At 38.4% G+C, this 23,672-nt stretch overlaps 1 protein-coding gene across 20 annotated transcripts in view; it reads left to right on the top strand.

The window, feature by feature from the left end:
- Trpm3 (transient receptor potential cation channel subfamily M member 3) overlaps positions 1 to 23,672 on the top strand; it is an 866,780-nt gene that overhangs the window by 614,072 nt on the left and 229,036 nt on the right. For all 20 annotated transcript variants that reach the window (XM_040746389.1, XM_021225349.2, XM_013114264.3 and 17 more), the window contains exons 4-5: positions 9,295 to 9,508; positions 13,254 to 13,378. In XM_040746389.1, coding sequence (XP_040602323.1) covers positions 9,295 to 9,508; positions 13,254 to 13,378 — 339 coding nt within the window. The remainder of the gene's footprint in view (positions 1 to 9,294; positions 9,509 to 13,253; positions 13,379 to 23,672) is intronic.

Raw genomic sequence — 23,672 nt, 5'->3', positions numbered from 1 at the left:
AGAGAGTTTCAAGGATTGAATTTGAAGTTTTAAAAATTGTCTCTCTTTGCATTCTGCAAATTTCATCTGGGAACCCTTGATTAATAAATGCCATGTAGGAAATGATTAAATGATTCCTCTTCACACATATGAATAGCCCATCACTACATTACAGCTAACACTAACAGGAAGCTTCCTCCAGCCCTTTGGGGCTCGGGGGAAATCTTGTGGTTGCTCCACTGATTTCCAGTTTGCACCTTACAGTCTGAGGTTGCTAAATTGGCAAATGGATCAGATGGTCTCTCTGAAATTAAGAATTAAGGTTGAGTCAGGGTGCAAAATAATCCCAGCACTAGGGAAGCAGACGCCAAAAGATCTCTTGTTAGTTTCAGGCCAGCCTAATCTACAAAGCAAGTTCCTCCAGGGCAGCCAGGATGGTTACACAGAGAAATCCTGTCTTGAGAAACAAAAACAAATAAACAACAACAACAAAAATGAGGTAGAATGTATGGTTGTTATTTCTCATCCAGATTATAGATATGTAAAGTAGGGGAAGCTGAATCTCCTCAGGAAACAATCATACTTCCTTGCTTCTAGAAAATGCTATTCTGAATAATTCTGACAGGAATCCCAGAAACTAGCCTCTGTGACCCCAGTATGTGCTTAGTGACATTATATGTTAGTTCTCACTGTTGAGCTTCCCATTATCAACATTAATCATACAAACAAACACCTGATACCCAACAATGGAAAACTTCAAAAATAATGACACTTCTTCTTCCAAAGTTTTGAGTGTCATCAAATTAGAAATTTGAATGCATTGAATGAATTCCAAATTCTTTTCTGGTGAGATTCTTCCGTCTACTGAATCACTGTAAGCATTAAACTCTAGATGCAAGGCAAAGGCTCCATGGACTTGGGAAGCTGCTATCGGCAGAATTATCTCTGATGTGACATATTGTGCTTGGCTGCAGCTTTAATTACAAGTATCCCCTTTATATGTGGCTACAAAAATTGGAAAATGAAATGATGCTTGTCACATTTCTCAATAGAGAGAAGAATGGGTCACATTTCCCCACTATGTGCTTGAAAGAAAGGCATTGCTGAGACTGTTAAAACAGATTTCACAATGGTAGGCCAATTAATCAGAACAAACACTGCTTAAGAAGTACGAAGTGGCTTTGTAAGAATTAATGGTGGCTTTGCAGTGAAAGGAGAGGATTTGTCATTGAACATTTCCAAGAGTGTAGCAAGATTTATTGTACTGCAGTTCATTTTCATTTTCATTAAAACAGCTGGACAAAGTTACACGGGTAAAAATCTAGGGCTAAAGAGGTGACTGATGAATTAGCAGAACCAAAAGCTTTATGAAGCTCAAGTTGAGACCACCGATAGAAGTTTATGGAGGTTTTTGGTTGGTTTGTTAAAAGAAACAGCTCTATCTGCTCTAAGTAGTAATGACTGCATCCTCACCCCATCCAGTCTTTATTCCCGGTAGATGTGATGGAAGTTTAAGAACACTACCTGGTGACACCCTGTGAGCTCCATAGCATTGATAAGTAAACAGAAGCATTTGGAATGCTGACATAGTAATAGACAATTCAATAGGAAAGTCACCTACCTAACATAGGAACCTCAGTATCAGGCATAGCTAACCTCTTACAGATGTCTTACCAAAGTCTACTCCATTCAAATGAAAGAGAGGCTCTCATTGCCTATCAGAGTCTCACAAAATGTGATTTCTACTTTATTGTCTGGAAATTAAGGTATATCTTCATGTGAAAATAATGCTGGATTCATTGACCTCCATTGGTACTCAAGAACATAATATTACACAATTTCAACTAAATCTACCTTCTGTTCTACATAGAACATTCCAAAAGCCATCCACTTGACATTCACAGGTCTCCTAATATCAGACAGGAGAACTAACAGCAGAAAGAAAAAGGAACAGGTCATTACAGACACACATACCTTACTTGATCTCAGCTTGTCATTTGATCAATTAGAGACCTAAAGGCCCGTTGTGATGGGAGGGCAAGAGTTCCCCCCTACACCCACAGAACTGTAGTAGAAAGTAAAGACTGCTTTGAAAAGCATGTGACTCGGATAAGTTATACATAGGCACACTATGTCTATGTTAACTGTAAGTAATCTTTACCCACTTTGCATTTACTGCAGCTTCTTGGCCATTACATATTCCACAGTTTAACCCGTATAGTATCCTGTTCAGTGGTCAGGGTTGGTCTCATATAACAGGTGAGATACTCAGATTGTCCAAAATGACCAATACTGTTAGCATCTTATAATGGAATGAGTTGGAAATTTCTAAACAGCACTGAGCCAGAATAATGCCTAGGTAACGACATTTGAAATGCATGTTAGGACATTAATATTGCTTATAGACTGGAGGGATGGCTCAGTGAGTAAAGGTGCTTGCAGCCCAGCCTGATGGCCTGAGTTCAATCCCTGGAACTTACATGGTAAAAGTGGGGAACTGACTCTCACAAGCTTCCCTCTCACCTCCACATGCACGCCTGCACGTATGCCATCCCATCCCGAAATTAAAGAAAAAATAAAATTGCTTCTCGTGACAACTGAAATAGCTCCTAATTTCAAATCACATTAGCAATTAATAGGAATTATCTAATATCTCTGGGCACAATTACTGTGAAGCTGCTCATTCAGCAAGTGAGGTCATTGGTATACACAGATGAGAGGATAACTACATGGGAATATAACCTTAAAAGTTTCTATTTAATGAAATCTCTAGGTGACCTTAAAATGATGCCAAACCCCTGATTTTAATAGCAATTTTACCTCCCAAACCATTTATTTGCTTTTCTAAACAACAGCCAAAATGATTTTATTTATTTACTTATTGCTTTATTGACCAGTGGACGTAGACAGAGTTGAGTGAGTAATGCCCAGCCACACAGGTGCCAATTAATAGGAAGCAGTGCTTTCAGTGTTTTTTCTTGTTCCCATGAAAGGTAACTCCAACTCCAGATTCCAAACCCATGGCTTCATCCTTGGTCCCTGTATCTTTTGCTCCATAGCTTCTCATCTTAATTAGGGCTTCTGTTTCTGAGATAAAATGCCTTGACCGAAAGTAACTTGGGAAGGTATCTTTGACTTACACTTCCACATCACAGTCCATCCTTGAGAGAAGTCAGGAAAGGAACTCAAGGCAGGACCTGAAACAGAAGTTGTGGAGTAATACAGCTTACTGGTTTGCTCCTCATCGCTTGCTCAGTCTTCTTTATTAGAGCTCTCGGGACCACCAGTCCAGGGATGGCACTGCCCACAGTAGCCTGGCCCCTCCCTCATCAATCCATCAGTCAAGGAAATGCCTCACATGCTTGCTTGTAGGATGATCTCAACTAAGCTTCTTTTTATTAAATGACTCTATCTTGTCAAGTTAACATAGAATGAACCAGCATACTTCTTCATCTGAGAAATGCTGTCAGCCCTGTCTGATATTTTTGTTTGTTTTTGTTTTTTAGACAGGGTTTTTCTGTATTGTTTTGGAGGCTGTCCTGGAACTCGCTTTGTAGACCAGGCTGGACTCCAACTCACAGAGATCCACCTGCCTCTGCCTCCCGAGTGCTGGGATTAAAGGCATGTGCCACCACTGCCCCGCCTGATAATTTTTTTAAGTAGCTTGCTGATTTACTTAAATACTTGCCTTTTTTCCAGGAGAAGGGCAGAAAAGTCATAGATTTTGGACAATAGCTATAAGTTAAGACTGAATGTTTGTGACCTTCACCAGGTTTTGGATAGTTAGGTGTGGTATGTACAGAATCTTGGCTTTCTCTGCCTAACAAATGGTCCTGGCCACGATGGCTACTGTTAGTAGGGATTCCTGGAGCAGCTTGCCAATTATTGTACTTTTTCATTTATTGTAGCCTAATTCTTACCTATCATCTCTTTGTTTTCCACATAAAATTTAAGTGTATTTTACTTTCTAAATAACAGACACATTGTCTTAGTTCTTCCTTGTGCTGCTGTAGCAGAATATCTGAGAATGGGAAATTTATAAAGAACAAACTTATTTTACACTGTTCTGGAGAATAGGAAGTTCAGGGTCTAGGAGCTTATTGCCAGTGAGCCCCATCTTTCAGCATCATCCTACTGCAGTAGATGTGATGGAAAGGACACATGTCTGTGTGCACACATGACTACCACCAGCAGGAATGCAAGTAAACTCATCCTTTTCTCAGGATCTCACTTCTACAATAAGAACACTCATCTGTTTAGGAAGACACTGTTCCGAGGACCTAACTATCTCTTAAAGCCCCATCTCTCCAAACTGCTACTGAAGATAAAATTTAAGAACACACTCAGACCATCTACACACTATTTTAGGTCTCTTTTAATATGGACAGGAGTTGCACACATGTGGACCCAGGGAGCTGTTAGAAATGAAGACATCCAAACTCCAGCCTAGACCTATTGAATCAGAACCTCCATTTTTGACTGACTTGCCTATCCTATAATTTTTACATTTTAAAGGTTAAGAAGCCCAGCCTATCTACAGAACTTCAGGGTTCGTCATAGCGTTGACAATATGGCTATAGTAATGAAGCAATGTTGGATAACTAGGTGTGATATCCCTATGAGTCCTTCCCTATGTCTCTTCCCTGGGGCCATGAACAGAATAGTTGAAGTAGATGATCTCCAGAACCCCATGATTATATAACCATCTCTCATAATACTGTGCTTACTTCACAGCAATACTTACAAAGCTTAACAAAAACCATGGGCAGCTCAACTGGGCTCTGAACTCAAAAGCCTGTAGCACAGGAGATAAAGTGGCACATAAAAGGACATAAAGAAATATAAAACTGGGCTTCAGCAAGAGTCGCATTGCATCAGCATGGACTTGCAGTCTCAGGCAGTCAGTGGGACTGAAGTGAACTTTTAAAGATGAGTGTAGTTTCCATGAGTGACAGGGCAGAGTGTATTACCCTTGGACTTGAGGATTAGCAGAGTCAAATGCACAGAGAAATGGGAAAAGTTGCCAATAATGAGGGTAAGACAAAATTAAAGGGAAACTTATTTGCCTGGATAAAGAGTATACAAAAGATGTAATGATTTAAATTAATAAATAGTATGATCAAAGGAATAAGTAAGCCCATTGACTTCTTGATGTTTCATAGGGATGTGAGGGGCAGAAAAACCACAGGGAGACTGTACCAGAACCCAAACTGTCATCCTTTAAAGGAATAGACTGCTAACACAGCAGCAGAAGGAACAAGACCTGGATGAAAGCACCATTTTGAGAATGCCCCCTTAGGACTTGGAGACTATTTGGTTAATATAAAGGAGGAGTAAGAGGAAGTTTTTTCTCTAAGGTCAAGAAGGTTGTAGGGTCAAAGATAGGATATCGAGCCTCTTATGACCCACTAGTAGTGTGAGTTTGGAAACAGTATGGAGCCTTTCTGTCTCATTTGAGATATTGAAGAATATTCGATGGAACGTGTAAAATGCTCAGCACATGCGTACCTGTAATGCATAATTCAGGCCACACAGAGTGACCTCTCCACCAACAGTGAACCATATATACGATGCTGGTCTCATATGTGTACAATGGAACTCAAAGAGTCCTACCCCTCAGTGGTTTGAGTGAAATGTAAAAGTCAAAAAGCAGCACGTTTTGTTCATGTGTATGGTGGTCTTACACTACCAGGCCTATTTTTTTTAAAGTGAAGAATATGCAGTCATATACCACAGACAATACTTGACTTCTGGCTAATGTATTTTCTGTGCTTTCCCTTAGTCATCATTTTGGGGTTCTATTTAAGAGTTCACTATAAAATAGTGAGTCAATTGATATACATGTGGCCCTTGGTACTAATTTCAAAAAAACTGAATTATAGGGATGGGGGGTTGTTACCTTACAAATATGAAAATCCAAGTTCAAATACTATCACCCACATAACAAGCCTGGAATAGCATACACCAGTAATCCCAGAGTTGGGAGTGTAGAGACAAGGGGATGCCTTGGCCTACACTGACCAATCAAACAAGTAGGCTCCAAGTTGATAGAAATCTTGTCTCAAAATTTAAGATGCACAAAAGGGCTGGCAAATGGTTCAGTAGGTAAAGGTGCTTGCCAGCAAGTATGATGACCTGAATTGAATCCCTGGGATCCACCTGGTAGGAGGAGAGAACCTACTCCCCAAGTTGTCCTCTAATTTCTACACTTCTACTGTGACACATGTGTGCATGTTTACACAAACACACACACAAAATAATTTAATAAGTGTATAAAATAAATAAACAGATAGTGTTGAGGAAGACACTCAAAATTAACTTTTGGTCCATACTTGCATGCACTTGTACATACACAAATGAATATGTACACACATACACCACACACACACACACACACACACACAAAATAGACTTGAATGTAATTGGCCCAAAGGTCGTGAATAATTTGGGATTTTTTTGAGACAGGATTTCATAAAGTCTAGGTTAGCCTCAAATTCACTATGTATCCAAGGCTAGTCTTTGAACTCCTGAAGTTCCTGTCTCCACCTTACAAGTGATGATTATAGTAATGTACCACAAAATTAATCATTTTCTCCACCATACAATACTTTTTTAAATTTTTAAATTAATTTTGTATTACTTTTCTGTGGGTATATATATATATATATATATATATGCACATGTACACATGTGTGTGAGCCATAGTATCTATACACAGACCAAAGAAAACTTGTGGGAGTTGGTACTTTCCTTCTACCATGTGATCCCAGGGATTGAACTCAGGTCCTCAGGCTTGGTGTCAAGAAAGTCACTTACTCCCTGACCAATCTCAAGGACCCAGCGTTTATTTTTGTTTTTGTTATTTTGATTATTTTGAGCCAGCACCTCATGTAGTTCACAATGTCCCCAAACTTCTGCACCACCTGCCTGCACCCCTCAAATCTTGGGATTACAGCATGCATCATCACATTCTGTTTATGTGGTTATACGTATCAAACCAAGACCTTCAGGCACACATTCTACAACTGAGATATATCGCCCATGTAATTTGCACTTAATTTTATAATTTTGATTGCTAATATATTGCCTGATGCATTATTTCTATCCCTTTACACTATAAATTAGGCAAGATTACTGTTTTGTAGTGTACAACCAACATACTTTTATATTTATATTTACCTTGTGTTTGAGATTATAACTTTGGATCATATAAGCTTCAATTCTACTCCAGTAAAAATTGTCACAGGGAAATTCAATGTTGTCATTCAAAAGTGGCTATGTATTCTCCCAAGAAATTACATCACTTTTTTCCCTGAAAATGTGGAGCTCCAGACTGACAGGCCATTTCTCTTGGCTTTAGCTTCCATTGCTGCAGTTGAGGAGTGGGCTTCTAGTCTAGAATCTTCATAGGTGGTGCTTTCTCTCAGCTATTTTAGGCAGTGCTTTCTGTAGTATCTCATGGCTGAGGTGTCCCGTCATTTAACCTTCCTGGATCCATTGAGCTCCTGGACCTCCGAGTTGGTATCCTTCAGTATTTGTGAGAAATAGTCTGCCAGTGCCTCCTCAAGCAGTGCTCTTTCATGTTTATCTAGAATTTCTAACTCACTTGCCTGAACATCTTTAGTTGTTTTTGTTTTTCTGTGTATTTTTCTAAACCTTCACCTAATTTTTAAGAACCATTGTCAATATGTTTTTTGCATGCTAATTTCACTTACAGTATTACACTTTAATTTTGGCAGGTTGTTCTAGGCTTTCAAATGCCCGTGGTTGTTACAGCTGCTTCTTCCTTGTTTTGATATCCATATATAAAATGGTAAATGTGTCTGTTTTGTATTCCATGACCATCTCACTGTCTCAAAGGGTCTAGCTCAGCTATCTGTTGGCATGCAACTATTTACAACCTGGATTTATTACAGGGTCTGTGTTTGCTTCTGCTGCTTACCTGGAGCTACCACTCCGCCAAAACAATTGACATTAACATACCACTTTCTAGGTCTCAAACCACACTAAGATACAGATGGCATATCTGTGTAGGGACCTGCTCATGCTTAGTAATAATCAAATGGGAATTCTTTTTCAGTCCACCCAGAACCTCCCTCAGTTTTCTATGGTGGAGGTAAGCAAGTTTCCCTACAGCCTTCTTTTATATAGTTCCTTAGTTTTTCCTAGTAATGTTTCAGAGTTGAGCACTTTGATGTGTACCAGCTTTTTGTGGGGCTCCGCAAGGACTCCTCCAGACTTCAGAAACTCTTCAGTCAGATGTTGAAGGGCTGAAGGGCTTGGGAGAGCCTCTCAGGTCCAGCTCTGCCCTGTGTCCCAAAGCAGACTTTTGTTAGGAACTGAATGTCTTTGCATTTCCTGTCAAGTCATTAGAATATTTCAAAGATTTTGTTTCATTGCCTTTTATATCAACTATGTAGTTGAACTAAAACCTGTTTGTCTGTACATGATGTTATATCTTATCATTGTACTTATAGCATTGGTTATATATACTTAGAATTTGCTGTGGTGTCTAGTAAAACCTTGATTTCTGCTATAAATTTTCAACTATAGGAACACCTGCATGTCTTCTGTCACTGGTCTTTAAAATATAAACCATTTGAGATAGGTGTGGTACCACATATCTCTTATCTCAACACTTAGAAGATGAAACCAGGAGTATCACTGAGTTTGAAGTCAGCCTGATCTGAATAGCCCGTTTTAGGCCAGTCAGAGCTACATAGTGTCTCATAAAAAAATAAGTAGACAAATAAAGAGAGATGATTGATTGATAAATAGATGATAGATACATAGATACATAGATTTTGCATAGGTTGCTAGATATTAGGCTATTTGAGATATATTTAAATTAAATATAACCTGCTATTGCCTGATTTAAAATTTTTTATTGTATTGTGTAGAACTTTAGAGTCTTATAAAATCTTAAAATCACAACAGGATCACAAAAGCACAAAGACTTTGTTATATCTGCATCTAGTTTATTTAAAGGGATTGATCATGTTAGGAATGTTTGAGGTATTGTACAAATACAAACTATGGTAAAATATCAATATAATTTGTTTTAGGTAAAGAGCTCACCAGGAAAATTGTATTTAAACTGCATTTTGTAAAAATCAAGTAATTTTTCAAATTGGAAATAACTAATTTTCAAGAAAACCTTTAAATGTGAGAATCCCTTTGTCTCCTGAGGCCTCTTTTGGTAAAGGAAGTGATCCCTTCTCCTTAAAATACTTGATTACAAGTCGGGCACATATAACTGTCACAACACAACAGCCCTGCCCCCATCTCCCTAATTGCCATCTTTATTCTATCTAGTATGTCCGAGTATCTTTTGATACGAAACCTGATCTCTTGCTTCACCTGATGACCAAGGAATGGCAACTGGAGCTCCCAAAACTTCTCATCTCTGTGCATGGAGGGCTGCAGAACTTTGAACTCCAGCCCAAACTCAAGCAAGTCTTTGGGAAAGGGCTCATCAAAGCAGCCATGACAACCGGAGCTTGGATCTTCACAGGAGGGGTCAACACAGGTAATCAGAGTGGGATGAAGAAAGGTAGCTTCTATACTGTTGTGTCTAGAATAATTTTTGCCTCACTGAAAATGTCCATATTTCTCTACCTTGTCTCTGCCATACATGTCCATCCTCCTGCTCATCCCTTCTCTTTTCCTCCTTTCTTTGGCTAAGTGATAGCTATACAGATGATTTTCAACTTAGAAGAGCTGCATATGAGAAATGTCTTTATTACTCAGTGACTTAAAGAATTCGTATACAAGAATAATGGAAATTCACGGGATATTTTTAGTAGATAAAATTATCATAGGTATCTACTAACTCTTTAACGAATAACTTTTTATTTCAAATTGGAATGTCTGCCTTTATTAATTCAAGTAATTTCAAGCTTGGTACCAACTAACTTTTCTAAGTGTGAGTGTATATGTGTGTGTGTGTGTGTGTGAGAGAGAGAGAGAGAGAGAGAGAGAGAGAGAGAGAGAGAGATGTAAGGTGATTACTTTTCTGCCAGCTGCCTGGGTCCTGTCACTGTCTCTGCCCCCAAATAACACATGAGACACCAAATTAATCATTTATCAACCAATAGGACAACATATACACAGAAGAACTTCCCCCATCAGAGAGAGAGAGAGAGAGAGAGAGAGAGAGAGAGAGAGAGAGAGAGATTATATATTCCATAGCTACTACATGGCATGACTAATACATGTAGTCAGATAACTTCAGGTATCAATCCTTGCCTTTTACCTTGTTAACACAGGGTTTCTCTAGTTTTTGTTCACTCTTGTTCAGGCAGGGTCTCTCTGTTGTCCACTCCTGTAGACACCAGGCTAGCTGGCCTGTGAACCTTCAGTGACTCTCTATTCTCAGCCATTCATCTCTCTAAAGGCATGCTACAGATTCTCATATTACTACCATACCTACCTGGCCTCTGATGATTCAAACTCAGGTTCTTATACTTGTATGACAGGTACTTTATCCACTGGGCATCTTCCCAGCCCTAATTTTTAATGCCATTTCATCTGTGGCATGAATTATAAGGTTAAATCTAGATTGCTATATGCTTATTTAAAATATTTTACTTTCAATTATATGTATGTGTGTGTGAGTGCACACTAATATAATGCCCTTAGAAGCCAGAAGCATTGGATCCTTCTTGATCTGAATTTACAGGCAGTTGTGAACTACCCAGTATAGGTACTTAGAAACCAAACTCAAATCCTCTGCAAGAGCAATACATGCTCCTAACCATTGCACATCTCTTCAGACCCATGTGTGTTTATAATGTTACATGTTTCTTAAAACATTTTACATATGCCAGGTAGTAGTGGCGCATGCCTTTAATCCCAGCACTTGGGAGGCAGAGACAGGCGGATCGCTGTGAGTTCGAGGCCCGGCTGGACCGACAGCCTCCAAAACAATACAGAGAAACCCTGTCTCATAAAAACAAATACTTTTTCCTGCCTGCCATATAAATTTTCATATTATGATATATGCATGTTATCAAATCAATTCTAATAACCACTTACGGTTAGGTTCTTAACTTCAGAACATGATTAGTGTGCAGCAGATAATGGAGTAAACTTTATTACCAGATACCTAAAATTCCTACTAAAAGCATACCAAGGCCAGGCATGGTGGTATATGCCCTTAATGCCAGAACTCAGCAGGCAAATGAATCTCTGAGGCCAGCTTAGCCTATAATAATGTTTCAGAATAGCCAGGGCTTAAGAGGGAGCTAGGGAGAGACCCCCCCAAAATAACAGTAAAGTATCCTAGTAACTTTGTAATAAGCTAATACAAATGTGTCATAAGATTCAAAGCCTATACACGTGGGCACATTTGATGTTAGTGGGACCACCAGAGCTCATAACTCTAGAACCAATTAACACATTCTTATAAAACAATAATTAAGTTTTAGCTTGGAGATGTTTAGGTAACATCAAAACTGTGAAATCTCCTGCATAACTAGAACTCATAAGCAGTCAGCACATAGCTAGACAGGCATGTTTTTTTCAGTGAACTGTGCAGATGGTCCACGGCTTGTGTCGTGTTATAAAATTGCAACCCAGCCCATCAGCTGGCAACATCTTTGGCTGACCTGATCAGTCAGCTCTTATTGTCGATCCTGTAAAAAGAGCACTTTTAGTGACTCCAGATTTTAGGCCCCACATATTCCTCTTCACTAAGCAGAAAGCATTTGCTTGTAATTGTTTAGGCTTTTGCTTTCCTGTAGAGAGACATCACCCAATGCAAGGCTTTAAAAGGCTTGAAAGAAATTTTAACCAGTTTTCTACATTTAGAAAGTTTGATTGCTAGTTGTTTTTCTTCTTTTATGAAATACATTCAAAAGCAGGGTGGGGGATTGCATAAACAGTTCTTCTCTGGTTTAGAGTATGGGACTTTGATGGTGGCTATTGAAGCTGGTAGCAGGTAGAGAAAACTGGCAGACAGAGACGCATACCATAATGTTGGATTTCTTGTCCAACCCAACCCTGATGTGTTTTGCATATTAACATTAATATTTATTTATTTTCTTGTCTGAAAGTTTTATTCAGCAATATTTTCACTTAGATGATTCACTGACAAGCTAGCAGGAGAGAAGGGCATCTCCCCAGGCTCGCAACATAGCACCCTGTGGATTAGTGATCACGTATAATTTTATTTGATTCCTAAAAAGAAACTCTTTGTCAGATCGTGTGTATGCTTCACAGATGAGTTATTGAAACATGTATGATGTCTCCATGGTGAAACTTCTTGGTGTGTTCTGCCTGTTCAATGCATGGTTTCTGAGCCCTTATTTGGAGTCAGATCGCCTTCAAGGCCCACAAGCCAAGTAACACACTGACCGTCCCATCCTCCTGTCAGAGAGCAAGCACATCTTACATGCTGTTATGCGCCACTGGACGATGCAGCAGTGAAACGTGAAGCTGCTGGGGACTCACAAGCTATTATATGTATAAGGAATTATATCTAACTTAATAGAAGGCATGGCACTGAGGATGAATGCTTCTTGGGGAATGGGGAAAATGCTGATAAGTGTAAATTCTTAATGTCTCTTAAAAGTATAGAAATGATTGCTCAAGAAGGAAGCTAAAAGATTAGAAATTGTATATTCTTTAAATGCTTTCTTAAAGTAAGATCAAGTTCCCTACTGCTGCAATCTGAATTTCTTTGCTTTTAACTGTGAGGCAATCATTAACAGAAGGAGGAAACAAATAGAATGATGAATATTAAAGGTGTACTTACGCATTTTAGCATAAATTTGCCATTGAATAAGACATCATTATTACTAGGCTTTCCACATTATGTGATACAAATAGGAAGCAGAAATTGAGGTTAATAAAATATTAGGTAAATAACTACAGAAATGACCCTAATTCTTTCACAGACTATGGAATAAATTAACTTTTGTGCTTTTTAGTCCAAGGATGCAAGGATACTAATAAATCACTATGCTTACAGGAAAAGGACCCTCTAATTATACTCTAATTATATTTATTCTTTATAGACACTAGATATTATGTTTTAACATATGAATTAAAGAAATTCATTGTTTGCATTTTTATTGAATCTGACAAAATATCTGCATTATAGCCACTCTTATGAAGTCTCTTTAAATGTAGTTTTTTATAGAAATGTGTCAAAATTGTGTGTTCAACATTCTCCCCCAAGTTTAAAGCACTCATTAATTTCCTGAAGAGTGACAGGAAAGTCACTGCCCTTAAAATACAAGGTTAATATCTCTCTCTCTCTCTGTTCCTAGGCGTCATTCGTCATGTTGGAGATGCCTTGAAGGACCATGCATCTAAATCTCGAGGGAAGATATGTACCATAGGTATCGCCCCCTGGGGAATTGTGGAAAACCAGGAGGACCTGATTGGAAGAGATGTAAGTTCTGAGGAGTGCTCTATTATTTGACTTCTCCTAGCATAATACAAGTCAAACTTGTATTATGAAAAACTTACTAAATGATTACTTGGTTTCCAAACTATCTAGATAAATTCCTTGACAATTCCCCCAACCAAGAAAAGTCAAATATAAGACCTACCAACTTTCTCTGCCTCTGTCCAAACTGCATGTTCTTGGCATGGCAATACCAACATGCATTTATGTCATATTAATATCAGGCAACATGAACTGATTGATCCATCAGAGCGGTAGTCCATCAGAGCAATGCTCCATCAGAACAGGACTCTCCCACTGCAAGGTGCTGGCTTTTGTAGCATTAGCATGCTCATTTGCCAAACTGAGAAAAGCCATAGAGGGTGCCTTCTATTTGAAGTCATGACTTCCCTTGTTGGCCTCTCCTTTTGCTAAATGCTTGGCTATGATATATTTCAACCTTGCCTTAAAATGCCCTGGCCAAAATACAAGATTACCAGTTTCTGTTTCTTTTTCTTATGTCCAGGGCCACACACTAACCAGAAGTAGAAGTCTAGACCATTTCCCCCCATTTTTCTAGGTCATGATTTTATTTGTTTTTTTACCCCCTGAGGAACACTTATAAAACATAAACAGTTTTGCCATGTCCCCAACAACATTGCCCTCTATATAACTTCTCAAAATACATATAATTGACAAACTAATGAACAGGTGACTATAGTTTATCTATAAGATTTTTATCATTATTCAGTACCTTAGATCAATTCACTCTTCTTTAATTAAAGCCTGACAGAGTGTAAAACATTTATGCTAAATAGTTTTTTATCAAGAGATCTGTAGGAGCCAAAATAAAATACTAAAACCTAAGAACCAACTGGTTCAAAACTAATTCTTTTATTATGAGACTTTACAGTACAATCTTACCATTCTCACACCATATGGACATCTTCTAATGCCATGAAACAGAAGTACAGAATCTTGAAGGGATACCAAAAGTGCATGCATGACCAACACTACCAAATAATATGTAGAAATAGAAATGTAGCAGAGAGATGGGATGGAGGAGAGAGATACGAGGAAAGGGGTTTCTTAACTAGAATTCCCTGGATGCTTCACATTACATGTCTTTGCATGTTGCAGCTGGTTCATTTTCCTCTTCTTATCACTTCTTTATCATATGTAAATAGGAATGTGTACATGCCAGTAGGGCTGAGAGATGCTATCCCAGAGGGTAGGGAAAGGCACTCATATAACAAATAAATTGTATGCATTCATCGTTCGTGATCCTAGAGATCTAATAAAACAATTGGCAGCTCACAGAGAACTAGAAGAGCTGCAAGAAAAGTAAAATGAAAAGAAGTGTGAAATCCAAAGTATGTGAGTAGAACTCTCCAGCACATACCAAAGGTGCTATAGCTCTCTTTGGAGTCACAACTGCTCTAAGGGTTATAAAGTCCATGCTGGGGGTCTGCAACGTCCCAGATTGACTGTGTCCTAAATGCACTAGATAAATGTCCATTAAAGCATTAGTATTGCAACACAGAAAGAACCTGACCAGTACTTGCTGTCTGGACTCTGGACAGTGCAATGAAGTTCTGCCAAACTAATACTGAGGAATAAAACAATCAAGAAAGAACTCAGTAATAATTCTTATAGGACAATAATTATTAGACACTACTGAAATATATTTAAGAAGACATGAAAATATAAAATCTTCTCATGTTTGTAGATTGGAAGAATTAGTATTCTTTGAATATATCTTCCACTCAATGTAAGTCCTATCCAAATGTCAAGGGTATTCTTCACAGAACTACAAATAACGATCTTAATGTATATATGGAACCATAGGACCCCAGACAGTCAAAAGAATCCTGAGTGGATAAAAACTGGAAACATCACAGAATCTTATTTCAAGATCTACCGTGGAGCAGCAGTGTCCTAGACACCATGGCACTGTCAAAAGAAACAAGTGGCACAATAAATCTCAACAGAGATACCATGGGTTCACATGTAACCATTGCTTATCAGAGGCCCCAAAAATTATCACTACAGCTCACTGTAGAAATGGAGCTAAGAGTACTTATCCCCAAACAAAAGATTCAAACTGGATCCTTATCTCTCATTTTCTGCTCAAGATGAAACCAGATAGAAAGGGAGGCAGGGAGAAACTTGGAGTCATAGAGAAAGGGGAAGAAACTATACAAGATAATATGCAAGAAAGGAATCTAGTTGCTATAAAAGGGGAAAAAATCATTGAAACGAGGTGTTGGAATCAAAGGCTTAATGGGATCGGAAGCCACAAGAATTTGAAAAACAGTAAGCCTTTCAAGGCCCCCATAGGGGCTGTGGGTTTCTGCAGAGGGTCTGTATTGGCAGGAAACAAAAGCAAAAGATGACTAGTCGGGATGAAATCAAACTCAAAAATTTCTCCACAGCACGAGAAGCAACAGAATGAATAGGCAACCTACAGAATGAAAAGAAATATTTGCCATTACTTCTCTGATAAAGCAATAATAGCTAGAATACTTGGAAACTGAAAAAGACCTAAGCAAATCATCTAACTTGAAAATGGGCAATAACATACTGAAACACTGAATAGCATTATTAGCTACTAGGGAGATGTAAATCCTAACCACAGTAAAAACAGGTATTATAAAACAAATTTAAAAATCTAGCAAAGATATGCAGAAATTAAACTCATATACTGTTGATGGTAATACAGATCATCCCAACCATTATGAAGAACAATATAGAGGTTCCTCAAAAACTAAAAATATGTATACCAGAGGATTCAGCTACCTCACTTCTAGGTATATATCCAAAGGAAGGAAAATCAGCACACCTAAGCCTACAGTACAGTTCACAACAGATAAGGAATTACTCTGGTTGCCCAGCAACAAATGACTGAACATATACATATATATATGACAATATGTATTATCATATATTATCCTATATAGCAGATAATATATACTATATGTGTCATATACATAGATATATAGATCTCATGTATGTATGATTAACTATTACCTGTCCATAAAGAAGAATGAGATCCTGTCATTTGCAGTAAAATGGAATTGGTGATATCAAGTAAAGTAAGCAAGACACAGGAAATCAAGCACACTATGGTCTATCTTACATGTAGACGCTTTTTAAATGTTGATATAAGAATGATCACCAGAGGTTAGGAAGAATGGGTGATTGAAAGGAAGGAAGGCTATGCTATATGCACATAGAGAAATCCGTGGTGAACACCACTAATATACATAATCAACTCACATGAGCAATTGCATTTTTAAAAGATATATAGTCAAAATTTCTTTTTTCACTGGAAATTAAAATGGCAGGTTATGCAGTGCAGTGAAAAAAATAATGGTCATCTGATTTTTCAATAAATCTATGACCAAGGTTTATTGACTTTTGACCACTCTGCTGCTTTATTCTCCCAAAGCTGATGAACTAGAGAATGCATAGAATTTACTATACTCTTTTGTTTTAATAGTGTTTGTTTTTCAAGTTTCACATTAGAATAAAAGTACTGTTCTTATGAAAATACAAGGCCAGAGATGTTTGTCCATGCCTGTAAACACCAGCCATGGGGCTGGAGAGTCTCAAATTTGAGAATAGCCTGGGTAACATATATCAGGGGCAGGATTTTCAGAGCTCAGTCTAGAGCCTCAATCTTAGTAAATATTCCATAATTAAGATAAATTAAGCATGATGGAATCTAGACTTCATCAGGAAGTAATGTAAAATGTAATGATGTATCTTTCACCACTCTACAACAATTTCATCTCTCCACGGGTCTCTCTTTATTGGGAACTAAATCCAAGTAGTCTCTAAATTTGAGGGCTCAACACTCATGCCATAATTACCTCCTAGAGATCTTGCCTCCTAACACCATCACCTTGTGAGTTAGTATTTCAATGTCAGAATTAGGGTGGAAAGGGACATAAACTTTTAGCTCATTTTACCTATTAAGAGTGTCTGGAAAATTCAATTTGGGGTAGTTTCTTATTAAACCTTAATATAATACTTTGCATGATAATTCAAGACATTGATAGGACATTTGAACACTTCATGTCTTCATCCCTAAGTAAGTTATAGAAATGGGTTTTCTATTGTTACATAGTATCATCAGGATTTTATCTAGAGAAGCTAATTATAATTTATTGAGTATGTCCTGCAATAGAATACCTTTGCATGAGTTAAGTAAATGAACCATGAACTAAAACTCAAAATCCAATTTTTTCAGAGATGACTCTTGTAATTTATCATCTCAATGGTAGAATGTTTTTAGCTATTATTTGGGACACCAGTAGATATCTTAACTCCTACAAATTAAACTTGAAAATACACTCAGTAGATAACTAAAACTCTTCACTTTTTTGAAAAAATATCTTGGCTTAGGCAGATAATTATAAAAGTACCTCCAGTGTGAAGTCAGGAAAGAATTTCTAGCAAATTCCAATTCTTACTTAGCATACTTTGTATTCCTTACTTTAGAAAACAACTTAGCCAGAATTATATGAGGTGATTGAAAATTTTCTGAAATCTGTATCTCTACCAAACTAGATTAACCAGACATGTACCAAATTAAAATCTATAATCAGATGCAGAGCTATTTTTTATTTTAACTTAAGGATGAGATTATGTTTGGCAGATTTTCTGACATATCTAATTATTAAACTATGTTTCTATTCAATGTTGTTCTTCAATAAATTACAAGTTTATCTCCTTTGGTTTTTAAAGCCTTTGAGAATTCTTATGAAAAGTGTCCTTTTAATGTTATCTTTGCAGTTTAAGCCAAGAACCACCAAGGTTCATAACATAATTGATTGCTGAATTGATGCAGTAAGCAACTCAGCACATTGTTGGTTATCTTGGGGGCAAGCCAAATATGATTTCATACCATAAATTCAAAAAATGTCTCAACGATGGCCCCAGAATGTTGAACTTCTATGACTGAGTTAGATAGGATGTACCCAGAAGATGTCAGTGGAAGGGTCAGAGGCAAGGAAACATACCTAAATCTATTAGTATAATAGTATAACAAAGACAAAGCTTGCTGGGCCTTGACCACACAGATTCTAGGCAAACTGCCAAGGCAACCATTAGGATCACTTCTGTCAGAAGCGAAGTTTTGGTGAAGGTAATGGTGAATTTGGATTGAGCATGTTCCCTTTGAAGTTCCTTTGAGACATTTCCAGGAGAATTTCTGGCAAGATATCAGTATAGGAGGCAAAAACAGAATGTTTGACCTATAAACTTAGATTTGGAGGTCATCTCAGGTAGATGGCAATCAGGCCATGCCAGTGGTTGGCAGCACCATGAGAAGGTATATAGTGAGGAAAACAAGGCCTAGTTCCCGAGGATCACCACAATTTAGTGGCCAACCAGAGGGTACATAAGAATGGCTGACATGTAGGAACTGAACAGTAAGTTTCGGAGACCAGGGGAAGACTGTGCTTCAGAAAGGCAGAGCAAAAGGAGCCACCTGCTAATGACAGACTGGGGATGATGGGGAATTGGAATGTTATTTAGACTCACTGGCACATCTACCAGAACTGATTTAGTGCAGTGACAAAAGGGAAAGCACATCCACAAGAAGAAAGGCAGCATCAGTGGCACTGAGGAGAGATGGGCCATCCGTGGGGGTCAGTGTGAGGGATTAAAGTAGCAGAGATGGTGCTGATGTGTCAGGGAACAGCCAAGAGGAGGGGTTGTCTATAGAAGTCATGATATGAGGCATTAAACAATATTTGGTACTGGTGCTTTGGGGAATAAGGAAAATTGATGGGGTAGTCCATGGGAGTCACACTGTGAGGGACTCTTAAGACAAGATGGATCTGAGTTTCATCAGATATTGGTCATAGAAAGGGATTTATGCAAAGACAGATGATAATTCTGCAAAAATTAACCTAGAAGGTTGGTAAGGTGGTAAAGAGTCCAGAGCTTAGGAGGAAGAAAACAAAACAAAACAAAAAAACAGCACCTGTACACCACATGCAACTGAAGAAGAGGGAAGATTCTACACTTGACAGGCTGTGTCAAGGTATTAAAAGGATTTTAGCATGAAAGCTTGTCATTATCAGTAATTATATTAACAGTTTTGTACTTCTTCTTAATAATCACCAGATATGTAGGTACTTTCATTTAACTCTCAACAGGGTGCTCATAAATAAGTATCACTCATTATGGCTATTTTTATTGACGGTAAACATAATCACTAAGAGATTATGTCAACTGGGGCTATAAAGATGGCTCAGTGGTTAAGAGCACTGACTATACTTCCAGAGGATGGGGGTTGAATCCCAGCACCCATGTGGCAGCTCATAGCTGTCTATAACTCTAGTCTCAGGGGATCTGTTACCATCTTCAAGCTTCCAAGGCACTGCATACATGGTACACAGACATATATAGGTAGGCAAAAATCCATACGCATAAAATTAGAGTAAGTAAAATCTCAATTGTTTTTCAAAAATCAAGGTTAAGTCAATTTCCAGGTGTTCCACGACCAGCGAGGATATGACTGGGATTTAAACCAATACTACCAATACTGTAGCTTTATCTTCTAAGAAATATTACGTTTCTGTCATAACAGCTATCATTGATTTGAGTGCATCATTCTTTAAGGTTTGTGTCTCAGCTACTCTTTAAAGTATATTGTAGTGGGGTTATGTACCACAATCCCTTTGTGAGTCATGAGTAATATAAATTGAAATGCATGTAATATGCCTAACCCAATGAACATCACAGTTTAGGCCAGTCAGCCTTGACCTGCTTGGGATACTTAACATTAGCCTACAGTTGAGCCTGTTTTGAAGTGAAGTGTTAAATGGTTCGTATAGTTTAGTGGCCACAGGACACTGCAGGGTCCTAAATCAACCCTTACCTTCCTAATCATATGCATACCTGGATGCTATAGTTTGCTGCCACTACAAAGCATCATGATAGAATATCACTAACCCAGAAAAACTTGGCAGATGCTACTGAATGTGTATTACTTTTTGTACCTTCATTAAGGTTGAAAAAATCACAAGTTGAACCATTGTATATGGGGGATATTTTTCTCAATAAGGTGATTGTGATACTAACTTTAATTTATATAGGCAGATACAGAAAACATTTAATTTGTAGAATCACTCTAAGCAACCAACAAGAACAGAAGTCTGACCATCTGCCAAGTAGAAAGAGGGGAATTGGGTCAGCAATATGAAGAGATTGGAGGATGCTGATCATCACCCAGGGAACACACATCAAAACTGATCAAAAGCACAGGGCAAGAATTCTAGGCAACACTGAGAAATCTTGCCTAGAGGCAGAGGGTACCAGCAGCCATGAAATTATTTACGTGAACCAGTCCAGGAAAGAATGAGAAGGTGTATTTTAAAGTCTCAAAGAAAGACAATAATAATACAAGACAGTTTTATCTATGGATGTATAAAAACAACCTTCAAACTTCATAGCTTAAGTAATAACACACTGGTTTCTCTGTTACTAGGGGGAGGGGATTGTGAATGGCTTACCTAGAAAGCTCTGGATGCAGATGTACAGTGAGCAAATGGTAGTCGGGCAGCACTACAGTCTGAAACTACTGTGCTGTCTTCACAGCACACTCACTTGCCTGTTGCTGTATGGTGTTCCTGGTCATGTGATACCATCTTCCTAACATGGCACCAGCTTTCTCCAGAGTAAATTATCTGACAGAAGGAAAGTTAAGGGAGACCCTTTTATGGATCCCCTATCAATTTTTGCTTTGTCCCTTAGAAGAGAGTCATTGCATCCCTCACAGACTAAGAGTTTCAAGGAACTTCTGAATACTGTTTAAATCCACCCCCATTAGGGCCATGGTGACTACCAGAGAAAGGATCCCTCTTCAGAGTATATTCCCACTGCCACTAGTGAGGGGCCAAAGGGAGGTGAGTCCACCTGAATGTACAGAAAGAAATGAGAGACACAGAACTCTCTGTGTGACACACACCAAGGAACACATTTTCAAAGGGCTGCAGGAAAATAAGTGACGTGCCCATGGCTTTTAGTGTGTATCCCACAGCTCAGGGATCTGTGTGCTTTTTGAAAATGGGTCCTAGGGTGGAGTGGCTCCTCATGTGGACTGCTGGACAGATAGTAGCACCTGGGTTTCAGGGTGGCTTTCTTTATATCCAAACTTAACAGCTGCACTGACTGCGCATGAAATGTGCAGCCAGCTGATGTCTGATTGTGACGTCCTGGGAAGCCTTTTTCTCATTTCATTCTCAGTCCCCAAGCTCCTTTATCCCTCACACAAAGGTTGCTTCTCACTTCTTAGCAGGACCCTTCTCCCCAGCAGTCACAGATGCCAGAATCCTTAGAGAGTCTCAACACACCTTTCATTTCTTTCTCACCAAAGTACAACCCCATCTGGCCCCTTGCTGGTACCTTCCCTGACCTCCTAAATAACCATTCTAGATAGCTCTACCAGAAACAGTGTGCTCAGCTGTCTGAAGGATTCCAAAGCCAGTAACAAAAATGCCCAGCAGCAAAGTCAACCACAGCATCCTCTATAAATTTAAAATGAACAGTTCTGTCTTTTCCTTCCTAATATGGTGGGGAACATTTGGCCAAGACACCTCACATCTCAAAGCCTTACAGTTCCCTGGGTAAAATAAAGACAAACCATTACTCCATGGGATCTGGTCCTCATAGAGTGTGGCACACTAGACATGGTCAATGAATGCTCCTTTTCTTCTGGTCTAATTAAAACCATGTTGTTATTAGGAGATGAGTCTTCAGGCCATCTGTGCCCAGATCTGCTGTTTAGGGCATGCTGATACACAAACAGTAAGACATGGACTTGGAACTTCAGAGGGCCTCTGACTGATGACATGAAACCCTAATTTATCCCAACTCAATTCTGTAAGGAAAAGCAAACTCGGGTAACCGAATTGCCATTGCGCTGTACAAAGCACCACACAAGAGACAAGACTGCAATGCATGAGAGAGGATGTGACTTTACTTTTATAGTCAATACTCATTTTAGGCCTTTGTTCTCCACTGACTTTAATTAGAAGTGTTCTTTCTAACACGACTTCTAGAGACTCGGGTGTTAGAAGAAAGAAGCTTCCAGAAGCTATAACTCCAATACTTGACAGAAAGGAAAACTTAGCATATCTTGAACATTTATTAGGAGACATTATCTTGACATATGATCATGTATGGTGATAGTCCTCAGGTACCATCATGTATGTCAGCATACTGCCATCACAGGTTGCATTTCCTCTAGAAATTTATGACATAATGAGCTTCAGATATCTGCCCAAGGTTGTAAGGTAGTAGCTATAGAAAGTAAACTATAGTCCCTAGATGTTGATTTCCTACAAATGTTCCTAAATGAGATCATGACATGCCTGAACATACTTGGAAAAACTCCAGCAGCTATGGTAAAACAGACTGCAATGCTTGATTTAAGCCCATGTGCTGAATAGAACTGTAGCAGTCTATAACCAGCACATAAAGGATACTTCCTGCTATCAATGCCTTATATAAACTCTTGCAAGATCCCACTCCTCAAAGGTTTTCTCTGTCAGAGCTAAGGTGTATATAGAGGCATGAGCCAGAATTTTATCAAACATCCATTGCAGTACTCAATGGCATGCATTGGGTGAACAGGTAAAAATGTGTTCACTTACTCTCAAGGGACAAGAGAAAAATCATTACGTATTCACACTGTGGCCAGTGATGGCCTGTGAATAGAAAGAGTCTAGGGTCCACTTATAAGTAGACTTACTTACCAATCATGAAGAGTGATTAAAAAGGCCTTTTATTCAACATTCCTCAATTCAGGTTATGATCTCAAGAATGAAATGTAGAAAATGATTTGAGTGTCTGCCTTCTCAATTCTTCCAAGGAGAAGCAAATGGCTTCCACTCTCCTGATTTCTTGGGAGAAAAAGTAAACATGGATCTTTATGACTTAACTTTCTCACAAAGTCCCACTGAGAAGCATCCATGGTCATCCAGTGCCCGATGAAAACACCACCATTATACCAACACATACTTCCAAAGACAGCCATCCTCTCTTTATAAGCTCATTTGTATTCCTGTTATTTAAAAAGCAGTATTTTTTCTGTTTGGAAAACAAACAAGAAAGAACAGGAAATATTTGTATATATGCAGACTGTAATTCAAATAGAAAGAGACTGTGGACATGTTTATAATGAAGAATATTAAATGGATTTAATAAGTTTAAACCAAAATACGTTTCTCTGAAGTACTTGGAAATTATTTCCAAACTTTCAGTTAATCAACAAATAGTTCCA

The sequence above is a fragment of the Mesocricetus auratus genome, unplaced genomic scaffold, assembly GCF_017639785.1.
Source record: "Mesocricetus auratus isolate SY011 unplaced genomic scaffold, BCM_Maur_2.0 Super-Scaffold_4256, whole genome shotgun sequence".
Lineage (NCBI taxonomy): Eukaryota > Metazoa > Chordata > Mammalia > Rodentia > Cricetidae > Mesocricetus > Mesocricetus auratus.
This window is presented reverse-complemented; position numbering and strand designations above follow the sequence as displayed.